A 17,097-nucleotide genomic window follows, 5' to 3' on the forward strand; every position below is an offset into this window, starting at 1 on the left:
TCCTGCTGATCCACCCGGGTTGCTCCTGTCACATATCTCGACCAATGTGCATATCTAGTTTCACAAACTGTCTGACTTGTATTGTAGTGTGTAATAATTAGAAACATTCTAGTGACATAAAAATTCCCTCTTTACATCTCCCCAATATGAATATTAACGTGATTGTTTTAGTCATGTATTACATTGGCTTTGTCAAACTAGGACTTATATCTAACAGACAGGGTCCTTGCCTATAAACAACTGGCAGTTCAGCATTTCTTCAAGCAAGCCTGGACTGGTTTCGACATTCATTGCCTCATCGGCAGTCAGGCTTGCTTGAATTAATGCTGGCGAACCGCTGATCTTGCAGACAGACCCTCTCTGTTTACATTACGGGTCGTAGTTTTGTGAAAGCTGTGTAATACATAGCTTAAAATAATCATGAGCATCATGGAGAGTAAATCTTTGACTCTAAGCTTTCGTGACTGCAGGAATTCATATTCTTGGATCTTTCATGACCTTACCGAAAGTCCCAAGAATATCATGGAGAGTATAAATAACAAATTAAATGGAGAGAAGGATATATGAAAAAGGGCACCATTGTCTTTTCATATATTTTGTGCGTTAAGCTTCACAATGAAGCTCATAATTTATTTTGAATAATAACGTGTATGGGAATGTGCGTTGGTGGCTGGTGTGTGCGCGTTGGTGTGGATGCAGTTTTTGCCGCTGATCGTGGAGGTGTGCTGTGGGCTGGTAGAGGAGCGTGGGCTGGAGTCTACGGGGATCTATCGTGTCCCTGGCAACAACGCTGCCGTGTGCAGCCTGCAGGAGGAGCTCAACCGTGGCGTAACGGAGATTGACACCAACGACGATGTACGTGAGGGGTCGCCTGCGTGCACACCGAGATGTTGCCGTGTCGCTTTGTTTACCAGAGGGTAAAACCCATTCTTATTATATTCTTGCTTCTTTCGGTAAAGTCACGTAGATAGAAAACAAAAATCTAAATTAAAAGCAGAAAAACCCACGACGTTTCGATCGCAACACAAGTGGCCTTCTTCAGGTGCCGCTGGTCGTGGAGGCTTTTTTTCCTCTCCACCTGAAGAAGACCGCTTGTGTTGCGATCGAAACGGCGTGGGTTTTTTACTTTAGATTTTTGTTTTCTATCTACGTGACTTTACCGAACGAGCCAAGAATATTAATTCCTGCAGTCACGAAAGTTTTAAGTCCCATTCTTGTTCTTCATTATTTTAGCTTTTTTAACTTGGGAAAAGAAGGAAGCAGTCAAGGGAATAATAATATAGGGTTTTTTGGGTTAGATCGCGTATATATATGTGTGTCGTTAAAACCCGCCACCACCCAACAACAGCCAACTAGTAAGGGTTGTCATGTAAACAGAACATGCAAATTCGTCACTAGTACAGTACACCGGTGTGTTGGAGAGCCAAGCCACAACATTTACACTCAATGGTTAGCCACAGCATAATGGTTAGCGCACTGGCCTTGGAGAATTGATCACTGTTCTATTTGGATAATGGGGCGACAACAGCACCCACAGTAACCAAAGGTAAAAAGTAAATGTGACGACATTTTTAGGATGTGTTTTCCAACAACTCTTCTCTGCTCGTCATTTTAATTTTCAGAAATGGCGTGACCTGAATGTCATTAGCAGTCTACTGAAGTCGTTCTTCAGAAAGCTTCCAGAGCCACTCTTCACTGACGGTAACTCGGCAACCAGCGTCTGTCCCTGTGCGACTTCCCTGGTGTGTAGAGTACATGATGGACCAAGTGCTTGCCAATAGCTACACGGGACAGTTATATGATGGAGGTGTATAATCTCATTATTTGTTTCATTGTTTGTATTCAGGATCCGATTATCTATACAGCTCTTTTTCACAGATATCCAGTATTCTCCACAATTACACTCATGGTTATCTTGTGTTATGTATTGTATAGATTTGTGTTGAATTAGGACCCATGTCTAACAGAGAGGGTCCTTGCCTATAAACATCCAACATTGGTTCAAGTAAACCTGAGTGATCACGATAACACTGAATGTTGAAACTGGTCCAGAGTTTGCTTGCGTTTAACTTTTTTTTCTGAAATTGTGCACTCCCATAAAGAAGGCTGTGTGGCTGATGAGATTTGTAAAAAAAAAATGTATGCTCAGATATGTGGAGGAGGACATTTTTTAGCTTATTTATGTTATTATTTTCACAATGACGCTCATGATTATATTTTTTGTTAAGCAGCAGGATGTTTATATTTTATCATGCGTTTTTTAACGTTCAGGAAAGTGTCTCCTGCTGTGCACTGCGGAATCCTGCAATTCAAATAAACTGTTTACCATTCCAGAAAAATACTATGAATTTATTGATGCTAATCGGATGGAGAATGGTGTGGAAAGATTGAAAGCACTTAAAAAACTGGTAAGCATTTTACGCTCAGGTGTACTGCAAGTATTGGACACTAACATAATGAAATGCATGAATTCACATGGAATATTCTCCGCATTTGTCATTAAAACTGTCTTACAATAGGACAAATATAAATATGTATTATGCAGGAGTAATTCAGAGGTCAAACAAAATTGGGCATGTGGGTTAGTGTGGATTCTAAACAGCCTGCATCTGCGACTGATGGTGATTATTATTGCATTTCAATCTTGACTTAAAGCTTTCGTGACTGCAGGAATTCATATTCTTTGGGTCTTTCGGTAAAGTCACGTAAATAGGTTCAAAGTTATAAAAATAAACAAAAAACTCCGACCTGTCGATCACAACACAATCGATCGTCAACAGGAGGAAAACAGTGGGGGAAAGCTGCTTAGAGCAGACTTATAGTTAAGTGGAAACCCTATTTACATGACTTTACCGAAAGACCCAAAGAATATTAATTCCTGCAGTCACGAAAGCTTTAAGTCAAGATTTAACCGCCTCCATAGAGAGGGTTTCCACTTAACTATAACAGTCTGCTTTTGGCAGCTTTCCACCTCTGTTTTCCTCCTGATCACGATCACTTGTGCTGTGATCGAAACGTCGTAGTTTATTTATTATTTATTTGAACCTATTTGCGTGACTTTATCGTAAGACCCAAAGAATATTATTACACTTGTTTACCCAAGAAAGGCTCGCAGAGTATCGGAACTCTTTTTCAAAAGGGCCCTACCATGTTTATGCAGTAGGGGGTGACGATTGCCATGTGTTTGGATGTAGGGTGATTATTACATTCGAATCTAAACAGAGAAGAGCATGCGACAAAATACAACTGCAAGTGAAGCTATCATACAGATCCAACAGCTCGGCATCACAGTGTAAGTTAGACGGAAGAGTAACCAAGGACATGTGTGAGGTGACCATTTGGGCCTGTGTTCAGCAACTGTGTTAAAACAATTGTTTTTAATAACAAGACCTGCTTACTGACACTTTTCCCTAACTGCTGCAGTTAAGAGAGTTACGCGACACTTGGGTGTGTTATATATATTCACGTTTACCCGATATGCATATCTTTTACTGGAGGATATGGTTTTCATTTATGTAGAAAAATACGCAAGAAATGCGTTTACAGTGAATAATAATAACATTTGTTGTATTTCTATAGATCCATGAACTCCCAGAGCATCACTTCCACACATTGAAGTTCCTTTCAATGCATCTCAAGACCATCGCGGAGAACTCACCCAAGAACAAGGTAGAGCCAGGCTGCTCTCAGAGGGTGGAACGCTGTGTGTAGTGTATAGCAGAACAAGACGGTGATTAGTTGTGTGGTATGAATGCTTCGACTGGTTTGCTATGCATTGTTCACGGTGGATTGTATGTGCGTGTGGATGCCCAATGGGGGTGTATTTGTGAAAATGTATGGGTCAGGTTTTGCATGTGTGATTAGTCCTGAGCATTGAGGTGGAGCTCACTCACCCTTAAAAGATCTGGACACAGTCCCATCAGTGACGTCTTCATCCCGTAGGTCTATGTAGGGTGTGTAATGTGGGAGTGTGTGGGCTATGGTGTGTGTTTGTGTGTGCATGCTGAGTAGTGGGATGGTGCCTTTTCAGATGGAGCCCAGGAACCTGGCCATTGTGTTCGGACCCACGTTGGTCCGTACTTCTGAGGACAACATGACCGACATGGTTACTCACATGCCAGACCAGTACAAGATTGTGGAAACACTGATACAACACGTATGTTTAACATTTCTAAATGTCATTTCTGCCTGTACCCTGCTCTGCTGTTAATTTTATGCCTCAGGATACGTAGGTTTTCAGAGCCAATATGATTCCGAATTTATTTTGGAGTTGCGCCACGTAATGATCATGGAACCCTCCACCACCCGACATGGCCAAACAAAATCATTTGTGTATTTGCCCAATTAAAACCATCAATCAGTGTACCTGTAAATTATAAAATGCGTTGCTTGCTTTATATGACAGTGTACCCTCACAAGGCTGACACAGTGGTACCTACTGAACAACAATGAAAAATCAAGACAGCACACATTAACATACTTACGTCTCCATATCAAAAATACAATTTCGTTAACACATGCTTTCAATCACACAGGTTGCTGGGAGTTATCAGGAGCATTGATTGGTTCAATATAAGTAAATGCTGGACCAATTTCGTCAATCATTGTCTCAGCAGTCAGAGCTTGTTTGAACAAATTATTTTGAACTTATTGCTTGTTTTGAACCAATGCAGATGATTTGATGTACTCCAAGATGGCCACGTGGCTGATGGGATGTGTAAAAACTTTTTTTTTATCCATAAAATACCCAATATGTAAAAGTGGCATACTTGTCCGCTTATTTTTTGTTAGTTATATTCTCCATGATGTCGCTAATGATTGTGTTGTATAACTAGAGTTTTTTCGCAGCATAATTTAATGGCTCCAGAATGTCCAAAACAGATCGAGTATCTGCTTGTCATCGTACAGGAATCAGGGTCATCGATACAGCTGCTGTTGCTTCCCTATGCGTACTCTGGATTTGCTTTCCCGTTAATATTTCCAGAATAAAACTTATCGATTGCCGTGCTATCACAGAATAATACCTGGAAATGTGATTCTGCTCATTGCAGTGATTGGTTTGCTTTCTGTGGTCCTCACTGTCACGTTTGTTTTCTCTTTCAGTACGACTGGTTCTTTACGGACGACAGTGAAAATGACGCAACTGTGAGTGTAATTTCTGTTGTGCTGCTGGTGGGAGGGAGGGATACACATCAAGTGCACATAGACTTTAAAAAACTTACTGAACATAAAATACCAAAGCGCACATGCACAGTCTTGAAAGGTTTTATTTTAGCCTTGTTTACCCCGTAAAGCCTCACCCAGTCTCAAGACCTTTTCAGTAGGGTCCTGATAGGGTTTAAAAGTCGGAGGGATCCTAATTTAGTAAATTGTTGTGGAATTATTCTAATTTGGGCCATGACGCCGACACAATGGCCTATTTTTCCTCGAATTATGTGACGGGATTTAGAACGTCAGCTGTGAATGAAAGCAGATGGGCGCATAGTATTTGAATACACACCAATAGTGTTGACCAGACTGGCCTCCCAGATCGAATTGCGTAGCTCTGCAACTAGCGGCAAAAACTAACTGGAATTGGAGATGATGAGCGCTAGAAACAGGGGGTTAGACGTACCCACACGCTGCGTGGAGACCAAATGTTGGCTCTCAAACGGCTGCGGTTCTGAACGCTGGCGAGGGTGCGGTGGCAGCATACAGCGGCATGGCGCGGTGAGTGTACAGCACCTGTGTGCCTCCTGCAGACCCCTTTGCAGGACTCTACTGCTGTGGAGGCCCAACCCATGCCCAATATCAACCATCTTCTCACCAACATCGGCCGCACTGCCTCCAGCCCAGGCGATGTGTCCGGTAAGCTGTTTGCAGTTGGACCGGTCAGTGACGGTCCGACGCTTGCCAAAACCGGCACCACCACCCAACTGACGCGCGTGTTTACAGGGCTCCGTGTTGATGTATTTCAGGTATCACCGGGTACTAACCGTCACTTCCGACCTACTTAACTCTGCTCATATGATTAACCTTGCATTCGACTCTACGAAAGAATTAGCCACACACGACTTGCCGTCGCCTTCCCCAGCGTGAAGGCGTGTTGCGTGCTAATGGTATTCCATCGTGTGCGGTGTTGTCATCTCGGAGACTGCCGTCCCTTTTTGTGCTGCATATAATATGTGGTTGGTCTGAGGGTGCAGCTTGTAACACAGGGTGCAGCAGTAACATACCACAGGGTTCAGCTCTCAGGGGTATCGCACATCACAATATTCCAACTGTAAATGTCATCCAGCCTGCGGGGAGAGGTCTACAGGGCTTAACTCCCTTGTCTGCTGACCAAGTGCAAACATACTTCGTTTATAATAGATTTTTGGGTTAGGCCACGTAATGATCTGGCCAATTATTTGTTGTGTCACCCTGCACCAACTTACAATCAAATTGTCTCGTGTACAAGCGTTTAATACACCAAAAAATATTATTCCAGCTCGCCGGTAAGTTGCAGAAGACATTTCTCGCAAACAAATTTGGCATATTAGATTGGTCATTTCACTTGAAACTCATCAACCATGCTCGGGTCATGAAACTAGCGGAGTGTAAAACAAAAACAATGGCCGGATCCATTGCATGGCATAATAAAAGTAAGTTATAAATCCTCTTTGGCTGCAAAAGTATTAATTTAAATGTAGCGTGCACCGGTGAATAAGCTTGTCTTGGAATTGTAATTCATCTTTGTATGAAACGGACCTTACTGGAGACGAAGTGATGGCTGTACCTCGCGCACGGCGTGAAGGGTCTCATGACGCTTTACCTTGCGCGCACTGTGACCGCAGAGGGCTGTGCCCTTGGCTGCCGCTCCGAAGGGGGGCCTCACTTTGCCATTGAGGCGTCGGTGGGGGCTCCCCCTCCCCCTGGCACGGGGCCCCCCCTCCCAATCCCCGGACCCTCCTTAGGCAATGCCCTTTTAGCCCTAATGGACGGATGGAACTGCGGCAAAAAGGAGACGTGCTGCCCCGCGTGCACCTGTTTGACGTGTCAGAAACTGTGTCGGCATTAGCTGCTGCAGCTCCTGCTGGTGGAGATGTGGGGGACTCTTGCCGTGTGTTTGAGTGTTTAATACCGAGTTGAGGTTCGGCCAGCATTCTTGTTTTTTTACACACTCAATTTGAATATGTTTTGTAATTCTCAAAGCAGACACTGAGGATTTGTGAGCGGGTACGATACATGTTCCGTGTTGTGTCGTGTTCTGTCTGGAGGAAGAGACGCTCTTTAAGTCAGCACGTCGTGGACTAACATATCTAAAGCTATGATACAAAAGAATAATGAACGTCGTTGTGGAGCAGATAAATACGAAAATGAAGAAGCAGACAATACATCCTCCATATATTTGTCCCTCCAACTAAAAAAATAAAGAAGTACTTTTTACACATGCCGTATATTTGTGTATATATTTTGTGCAAAGGTAGGACCCATATCTAAGAGAGAGGGTCCTTGGCTATAAAATTTGTGGCATTGAATCAAGAAAGCCTGACTACTGATGAGACAAGCATTTCAGAATAGGTCCAGAGTTTGGACCTTGTGTTTAACCATTGCTTCTCAAAGTATGCACTCCCAGAAGGCCATGTGACCAATGGGATGTGTTAGGATAATTTTTATTTTAAAAAATTGTGCGGAGGGACAGATTTGTGGAGGTTTACTTTTGTCTGTTTATTTATTTGGTTTCAAAAATATAGTGTTAAGCTTTATAAATAAATGTTCAAATAATATCTCTGCCTTGAAAAATATTCACCCATAACCCCCATCAAATTAATGTCTTGTTTTGGGCAATGATAATTGGAAAATGGCTTGCTCAAATCTTACTGTCCTATCCTGTGATTGTTGAATGGATTTTTTTTCTTTATATGCCATGCTCTATCCACTGTTACCCTGCCTCTTGCCAGTGGGGTCCATCCGCTTGTGACGTGTCAATGTCATGTCACTTCACCGCACTGCGCCCATGCTCTCAGATTTCCAGCATCAACTAAAACCTCAAGGAACGGAAATAAGTAATTGAGTCGTAATTTTATTGGACTTGGCAACGTAATAATGATCTAGCCAAATTATCATGAGTACTAGCGTTTAAAGTGACAGTTAGTATCATTATGAAACAATAATTGGATTATGAAATGCTTGTACATGTGACAATTTAATTTGTTTGGCTATTGGATAGTGGAGGGTCTTATGACAGATATGTGGCCATATCCTCACCTTGCCAAATGCAAAAATCAAGAATGAATCTTAACATTGGCTGTGAAAACTAGAATAAAATGGATGCATTTATCGCTAATTTGGCTGTAACATTGCTAAGTATCTTGGCTTCCTGGAATTATTTTTTGCCCGATTTTTTTGTAAATTTATGAATGCCCGTTTGTGTTCAGAAATGAAATTGGGTTGGTAACAGGTGCTCTGATAGCTTTGTAATCTTCTCGCGTAGATGTGTTACTGCATCAAAGCCCCGCTGGCTTGCTTTCAATACAGTTGATGAGCATAGAGCCCACAGGCCCAAATTGCCAAGCGGCCAGCAACAAAAACAGCACCTTCAAAGTTGTAATAGATATGTAAAGAGTTAACGTGTTTGTTGAATTGAGCAAAGTTATTTTAAGAGCTTGGGAAGAGAGACGATGGGAGGGAATTCCAAAGTGGAGCAATGCAAGGGAAACAGCAGGAAGAGAAGTGTTGTGACCTGCAGTTTGGAGGTTGAACAGTGCAGATGCGACAGAACACTCTGCTAGACTGAGTCGTCACATGGATGGAGGAATCAGAGTGAAGTTCACAGGAATAGTAACCATTGCAGTAGCGATAGAAGAATGACAAGGAAGTGACTGGCCGCTGATGAGCGAGTCACTGGAAAGATCAGCGAGTGCTGCGTCATCAATCACCCTGACTGCTGCTTTATTCTAAACTCTGTCCAAGTGCAGCGAGGCAGGAACTGGGTGCTCCACTCCAGGTGTGATAGCAGCAGGGCTCCAGCTTCAGCAAAATTTGTGCTTTGTATGGCAGCAGCAGCTGTAATAATTGTACGCAGTTAGAGGCCTTTCCCTTTTTTCAGCTTGTGTTGCATATGGGATGTGTGATTTACTTCATTTGCTGTCATTGTCTACAGTTCTTATAATCATGCACTGCGTGTGCATTCTGTGTGCACGGTCATCTCATTCACAAAACACTGCCTGAGTTATAGACCTGACGGCGTTGGAGCCCGTAGGATGCTTAATCCTGAATTCTGTTTGTTGTTGCAGACACTTCTGCCACAAGCGACTCTGCCAAGTCAAAGGTAGGATACCTGCAAGTTTACAGCTAAATACATCGCTTTATGAGTGTGTAGTTTCGTGTTTAAGTTTGTCTTGTTCAACCCGGTTCACTAAATTGACAAGCAGTAACATAAAAACTAAGTATAACAATGAAGCAAATAGTAATCGGATCAAAAACAACCAAATAGAAATCGGAGCAAACGCAACCATTTCAAAAGAAATGAAAAACAATGCACAAACATAGACAATATTAAATAATATACATTTCCCATAATCACAATCCCATTGTGTTCGTTGCAGCAGTGTGTAAACAGACAGTGATGTGTCGGATGCAAGTACAAGTGACGTTATCTCACAGAATCTACAGCTCGGCATCAAACTGTGGTTCAGATGGAGGAGTAACCCAGCGATGGATTCCAGGTGTTGAGCATTAACAGAGACTTGAGTGAGAACCGTGTGGTTTCTTTCCTAATTACAATGCAATTTTTAGAACTTCATTTACACCGTACGTAGTCAACCGTGCTAATCGGAGGTGCGGTGTTGTGGAGCATCAATGATTTTTATGGTTTTGGTCCTTTGATACCTATGAGAGATGAGACCGGTTACACTGGCTGTGTGAACGATGTGACGTTTGTTTTTACCTATTGAACTGAGAACGTGTGTGTATGCGATTCATCATTGCTTTATTTTGGGTTATGTCGTGTAAAAATATGTCGCAAATCCTCCTCCACCCGGCACAGCCTATGGATAAAAGTGTTAGAGCACGAATAGCTCGCGTCGAGCAGTGTCAAAAATGATGAAAAATAACAATGGTTTTACCCTTTTTGGCAATAAAACAGGAGGTTTTAAGATTTTCAAACGCCAAATAGATACCTTTTGCAAGGCGTCAATTCTGCATTCACTACACATACTTGTAGCAAAACATAATTTATGCATTGTCTTTGAAACGGATTGGCCTTGTTTCACCAGTGTTAGACCACAGGCGAGCAGTACAAAGACAATGCAAGTATCAGCACTTATAACTCGGGTCGAGCTGTTGTATCTATTGGACCATTTTGCCAGTATAAAAAAAATATGCTATTATGTGTGTGTGCAGGTTTCCCTGGGGTCTAGCCGTGACCTTTACAGCAGAGAGCTGATCCCCTCCATCCTGGCTGCCGCACATCGCAAACGGCGTAAGCTGAGAGGGAAGGCCGCTCCTGGCAGTTCAGACGAGGAGCTCGAGTCTGGCTTCTCCAGAAACAACAACGCCCAGCTGCCATCCGCCCGTGCCGTGAAGCCCACACACGAGCCCGAGGCCAGCGAGAGGCAGCTCAAGAAAGACTCCGGCTCCGCCGCTGCCACCGTCGCGACCACTGCAGTTTACAATCCCCATGCCAACCGATGCTCAGAGCTTCCGCAGGCCGCCGGGTTGAGCGACGCCGCACTTGCGCTCGGACACAGGGAGCCCCTGAGCAGAGCGTCTGGCCTGACGTGCAAATCGACTTCCAGCCCCACGTTGGGTGGCAGCTTTTCTTCCCACGCTGGCCCAAATCATGGCATGTCAAGCCAGGCCTTTCTCTCCAGCCAGCCAAGGCAGCCGAAGGCCCATAAGGACTTTGTTGTTGGGCCCTGCTTGGCCGACGAGCGGCCTGGCGGAGGCGATGGTGGACCGCTCTCCTTTCCTCGACACCGGTACCCAAAAACAGCTGCAGCGGTGCCCAGGTTCTCCGATTTGAAGCTGTACGAGAACACGGCGATAACCGATGCAAACTCGGTGACGTCCGACTATTCCACAACTTCCTCGAGCAACTTCCCGTGCTGGGAGGCGGCTGCCGCGACGGAGGATGCGCGCAGCTTGAGCGAGTCCCGCGACGAGGAGGCGGACGACGAGCAGAGCGAGCTGGTGAGCGAGGTCGGCGGCACGCACGACTCGGACGACGAACGCCTCGTGAGTGGGAGCGGCCGCGGATCCCGTCTGGACGGCTCCCCTGTGAGCTCGCGCGAGAGCGTGGCCGGCACTGACAGAGGGATCGGCGGCGGCTCGTCCCGGCAGAAAACATTCAACTCCTACCGCCTGATCGAGTGCGACACCCTGGCACGCAAGCACAGCGGACGCAAGCGCGCAGGTCCCGCGAAGAAGCAGGACGTTGCGCAGAATCCCTTTAAGATTTCGGAACAAGATTGCGATGCCAAGTCCGCTGCGGAGCAGTCGAGCTCCAGTTTGACGTCAGTACGGTCCGCGAGCAGCGAGACTCTGCCGGTGGCGGGCCACAGCGAGCCGGCCCTGCACTGGAGGCCGCAGATCACTGACCGTCTGAAGAGCCGCCTGAAAATCTCGGCCGACGACATGTTTGGGACCAGAAAAAAACCGGCGGAATCGAAGAAGGCCGACATCAAGCGGCGACACACGCTCGGAGGCCACAGGGACCTGGAGGGCTGGCGGGAGGGTGGGGAGAGCCACGCGGGGGGGCGCCCAAAATCGCCGCCGCCGCTGCTGCAGCCCAGAAAAGAGGAGAATCTCTCTGCCGTCGACCGCCTGAAGCCAAAATGCCGCTCGCAGGATTTCTGCATCTCGGGCTGGATTGAGAGGGAGCGGCTGCGTGGCAGCAGCACCGATCTGGACGGCGGGACGGTGGGCTTCTTGGTAGAGAGGCCCGAAGAGGCAGCCACAAGTTCGGCCCTGCCTCTCAGGCGTGCTGGCCTCCTTTCCGAAGAGGCCCCCTTTGCCCCAGGGCCTCCTGGCTCACACGGCGATGACAATGCTAACGTGTACAAGGCCGAACCCCGGCCCGGGGACCCCCGCCCTCATAAACTCACGCAGCAGCAGGTGTTAACCTCGCGCTTCTACCAGTACTTGTGAAAGCATTTACCTGCCTGGGGCACATATGCATCAATCATTCATTAAAAACAACTTTTTTAATTTACATTATTAGTTTTTCTATCATTGTGGTATTTTTAGAAACTACAGCACAAGTATATAGTGGACGCTGCGATGTTTTAGCTTGGTGGTTTCCTACACTAATTATGCGCGGTGCATTTCGTACGCTACATTCGACTGAGCAAATTGGTTGGCTAACATTTTTCTATGTGGCGTGAAAACACTTCAGACCTTATTTTCTTACTCTAACGAAAAAAAACTGCGTTTTATTTTTACATTGTACTTTTAAAACAAACCTAACAGCATACCGAAGTTTTAATTTGTTTTAGCAGTTGAACACATAGTTACAAGTGACGTGTGGACCAATCGCCGTGAGCATGGTGGCTCGTGTTTTTGAAGGCCTCGCCCAAGCTCGCTCGCTCACTCCTGGGCCATCCTCTGTGTGCGCGCGTGCATGTTCTGTGTGCGAGCGTGCATGTTCTCTGTCCACACAGCTGGACGGACGGACACAGGTAGACTTAATCAAGTAGACTTCTGTCTCATCTGAATTGGGCACATGAAGCTGTGGTTGGGTTGTTATACAGTCAAAACATTACCGGTTTGCCTCCCCTATTAACATAATGTCTGGCAATAAACGTAACAGATTTAGCTTCTAAACTGAGGAAACGATGAGAGCTACGACAATGGCGTTACGGTTAGAACACTGGACTTGCAATCCAGTCGTTGCCAGTACGATTCTATCTCCCAGCGCATCTATTGAAGCAATGGTGCAACGTTTCTCAAATCCCCCCTGCCACCGCCACTGTCCACCTAGTGGTATAAAGGAGTTACACCGCAGTTAGCCATTGGGCAGGTAGTGTCTGGTGGGGTAAAGTGTGGGCATCATCCCACCTCTTCAAACACGGCTGGACAGCGTGGAAGAGTAGACCAAATAACCCCTAGAGCCCCCTACATTGGGGGCTCTTCCACCAGCGGGGGGGGGGGGGGGTAAACCAGCAATTCTAGAGCCCCGCCTTAATCTTTTAACTGAGAAACGAGCAGCAATACACCACGCAGCGGCGTAGGCCTACGTTCACGCCTGCCAAATTCCATAAGGATCGGTAACTGGTTATACGTGTCAGGAACCGGTAACTGATTCTGAACCAGTTGGTGTTTAACAACCCTAAGCTTGAGCACATCGCTTCAGGGCCAGGGGCGTGGATGGCATGGCCTGTGCGACCTTGAGTATGGGCCAGGCTTTTGGCTGGCACCGTGCATGTGGCCACCAGTGCTGCTCTACCCATAGTATATATTATTAGGGATCAAAGCATTCTGTGCATTCATATTTATAGCTAGCTTTTAACTTCACTTAGCGTGTGGGTAAGGGATTTTTATATTACATGCCGAGCAAATCAAAAAGTTTTCACCCGTGTGTCCACATACACAATTCCCAGCAAAGAGGAAGCGTGAGATGCGCAAGGTTTTGTTGAGCGTGTGGGGCACTGGAGAAATGGGCTACAGGTGTTTTAAGCTCCGGGCATCAACTAAACATTTTAACAAATGCCCTCCTGATGGGATTGGTGGCCCCGCAGGTGGCAATTTAATTGGAGCAAGCCCAACCAAATGAGTGCCAGCGAGTGTGGATATGTACAAAATTGCCAAAGTGATCTTGACTCACAAGGGAAAGTAGTCTGCTGCTGGCGTTGTCTCTAGTTTCACTGCTCTATTGTCTTATATTTTGATGTTAAGTCACGGGGAAATGTAGACGCGTACCATGCCATGTATAGCGCCAATTACAAGCACCGGCTGCCGTGTAAATAACACCACGACATTTTGCGCAGCGGTTAAAAGGTTACTATTTAGCAGCTGTTGCTAGAATGGCCGGATATATTTTTGTACGAGGTTACTATGCAAAATTCGTGAGGTCGAGGCGTGGCTGAGTGGCGCTGGGCTTGCGGGGCTATTGGGGAGGGGGGCTGGCCCTTCTGTGCCGTAGGGGGCCCTTCTCTATGCCCTGGGGGAGTGGGCCTCCCTCTGTGCCGTGGTTTCACGGCGAGGGGTGGCAATCCCCAGCACCTTGCATTAAGATTTTAAAAGTGCCATTTCCGATGCTGAAGTTGATGGAGCGAGCCCACGGCCTCGGCTGCTGGCCCTGTTTGCTTTAATGTATAGTTGCGTATTTATTTGTTGAACAGTGTTAAGTTTGGCCATGAGATGGCAACGCTAGAGCTGCAGATGTAAAGTAAATTCCGTATTTAAACCGAACAAAAACTACTAACTTTGTACATTGTTACACTTCGCCGTCATATAATTGCAATAGGGTTTGTAAATGTAAGCATGTATATAGTTCATGTTTGTCAGAAGGAAAAGAGCTGTAACCTGACACTATAATAACAAGCTGCATGTAAAATTAATATATGCTACGTAATGCTGTATCACAACGATCGACTTTCAAACGGAGACGCTATCTACACTGGAAATAAATTGACTGCCATTCCACGTGCCCCTACTCCTCACCCTCTTGCCTTATTTTTATTTGCACTTTAATTTTCACTTTTAGTTGTTTTGCAAAGTGACACTTTGTTGTAATGCGCATGCTTTCCTTAATTACGCATCCACACTTCCTGCAGAGATGCTTGCTATTTTTGAAAATGTGCAAGGGCTGATATAGGTGGGTAGGGTTACACCAGGACACTTGAAGGGAGTTTCTTGTGTTACCAGTCGCCTCATGGGAAACCCCGGTCACCGGTACGCCACACAAGGAAACGTACAGAGCAGTAAACGTAACATTTTTACTTTTAAAATGAACTGTCAATCGGCAGGTCACATGTGGCGGGGTAAAGTGTGGTTATGCCCACCTCTGTCAAAACACATCTGGTAAGCCTGGAAGAGTAGATCAAATACCTTTCCAGCTCGTTCCAAATACCTTTCCAGCTCGTTGGTGCCCGACTTCTGGAATCGGTAACCGATTCTGAAAACGTTTACCGGTTATCGTTTAACAACCCAACACGCCTGCTCCATTCTCGCTTCCACCAATAGTTGCGCCGTTAACAAAAGTAAATGATTCAAAACGTGATTTACAAGGTGCGGTTTTCCAGTCGTTTCACTCCGGAAAATCATCCGCGCAACACCCCCTCCAGAGACAGCTGTATCGTGCAGCTTGCTGAGGTTCTAACATCGCACCGTGTGACGAGCACCGCGTTTGATGCAGACGGTGCCATTTATTTTCTTACAGGATTCGGAGCCGTTAAAGTTGATACGTTTTATAGCAGGTTCCTCTACACGAAGTGGGGGACTGGGAATCAAGGATACAGAATGGATTTTTTTTTATTTATTTTTGCTTTATTTCGCTTGTTTACCCGGGAAAGCCTCGCTGAGGAGGCGACTGGTCTTGAGAGTCCTATTGAGTTTCCGCAGCAGGGGGCGATGATTGCTGTGTTTCGCAATCGATTCATTTGCTTCGCTCGCATCCACTGTGATGCAGACGGCACGTTCTTTTTTTATGGTTACTACCCAAGTATTAACCAGGGTGGCCCACTAACTCGAACTGCATCCCTTGACAACGACGACCGTGCTACTGCTGGGCCCTGTCGTGTAAAATTCCATACACTTGTGTGGTATGTTTATGTAGACGTGGAATACAAATGTAGCTTTCAACTTGTCCGGCCCTTTCAAATAAACTCGCGGACATGACTGGATCTTGATGTAATTCACCTAATAATCGTCTTCGTCTGAGGACGTCCTACAAACATTCAGAAGCGTGCCTCTTAAAATCACCTTGCATTGAGCAGTGTGATTTTAAGAGCTTGAGAGAAGACGATGGGAAAGGGACGAAGCAGAGAGAAGTGTCGTTGCCTGCAGTGTGGTCACGGTGGTTGTGACGCGGTAGAGGATGAGATGGAACAGTCAACGTGGGAGTAGGAGGTTGTGGGTCGAGTGGACACCGCGAGGACGCTGCAAGTGCTCCTCGGCCATCACGCGAGCTGCGCTGATCCGTGCAATTCCCGGCCACTGCAGCAGACGAGAGCAGAACGTGCCGAGTCTGATCTCGACCACTGTCAGTCAAATAAAAAAAGCACACAAATCGCCGCCTTCCCCGACCTCTCCACAGAAATACAACTTTTTACACGCCGCGCATCAGCCACACGGCCTTCTGGGAGTGCATCTCAGCAGCATTGGTTCTACACGCGCAAACCGGACCGGTTTTGACACTTAGTATCTCATCAGCAGAGTCGGTCTCGCCTTGAGCCAATGCTTGTGAACTGCCAGTTGTTTATCGGCAAGGGCCCTCTGTATAATATATGGTTCCGAGTTCCATGCAAAACGCTCCGTATCTACGTCGAGGAACAGATATGTGCATATTTTCGCTTGTTGATTTAGGGAATCCGTCCGAAACAACGTTCCCTTTGTCCATATGAGCAACAGAACGAACCCGCTGGTCTCCACAACCCTGCTGTGTGCGGTCACTAGAGCAGCATCGACTCCGCATTGTTGCTTGTCCGCTTTTGGGGCTGATGCACAAACCCACGGACACGGCGCCCAGACGGTGGGCAGCCAGGGCCAAATCATTTCTGCTTGCTCACAACTACCAGAGCAGTCAGTCTGGCAATCTTGTTCGAACTTGTTATAACTCTTCATACATATATACATATCCTCTGTAAGAGGATCAATACGTAGACTATGCGCCTCCCATCAGCCACTCTGCGAGTGTATCCCTTCAGCGTGCGAAGGAGACGCGCGTGGGCGAATCTTGTGCCTGTTTATTGTGTTGAAGTTCTTACGCAAGCGACGCTGGTCATTGTTTCCCGTTTTATAATCTATCTTTAATATCCGCGCTCGGCGAGAACGCAGTTTGAATGGCAGAGGTAAAGCCCCGAGTCGCGGCGTCTCCGGAGGCGATCCATCCACTCTGTCCCTTGACTCCGGCGCTGGAGATGAAAGCCACCACAACTTTAAACATCCAGACAAAGGCAGGTCCCATTCGGCCGG

The 17,097-nt window shown here is 46.1% G+C and overlaps 1 protein-coding gene across 2 annotated transcripts in view; it reads left to right on the forward strand.

The window, feature by feature from the left end:
• Positions 1–14,611, forward strand: part of ARHGAP21 (Rho GTPase activating protein 21) — a 36,338-nt gene extending 21,727 nt beyond the window's left edge. For both annotated transcript variants that reach the window (XM_032951844.2, XM_032951845.2), the window contains exons 16-24: positions 700–855; positions 1,623–1,701; positions 2,335–2,408; positions 3,580–3,669; positions 4,031–4,156; positions 5,104–5,145; positions 5,742–5,847; positions 9,258–9,292; positions 10,366–14,611. In XM_032951844.2, the coding sequence (XP_032807735.2) occupies positions 700–855; positions 1,623–1,701; positions 2,335–2,408; positions 3,580–3,669; positions 4,031–4,156; positions 5,104–5,145; positions 5,742–5,847; positions 9,258–9,292; positions 10,366–12,111 (2,454 nt within the window). In that variant the 3' untranslated portion in view covers positions 12,112–14,611. The remainder of the gene's footprint in view (positions 1–699; positions 856–1,622; positions 1,702–2,334; positions 2,409–3,579; positions 3,670–4,030; positions 4,157–5,103; positions 5,146–5,741; positions 5,848–9,257; positions 9,293–10,365) is intronic.
• Positions 14,612–17,097: the final 2,486 nt, after the last annotated feature.

Source organism: Petromyzon marinus, chromosome 10 (assembly GCF_048934315.1).
Source record: "Petromyzon marinus isolate PM22_M1 ecotype Great Lakes invasive population chromosome 10, UKy_Petmar_22M1.pri1.0, whole genome shotgun sequence".
NCBI classification, from domain to species: Eukaryota; Metazoa; Chordata; class Hyperoartia; order Petromyzontiformes; family Petromyzontidae; genus Petromyzon; species Petromyzon marinus.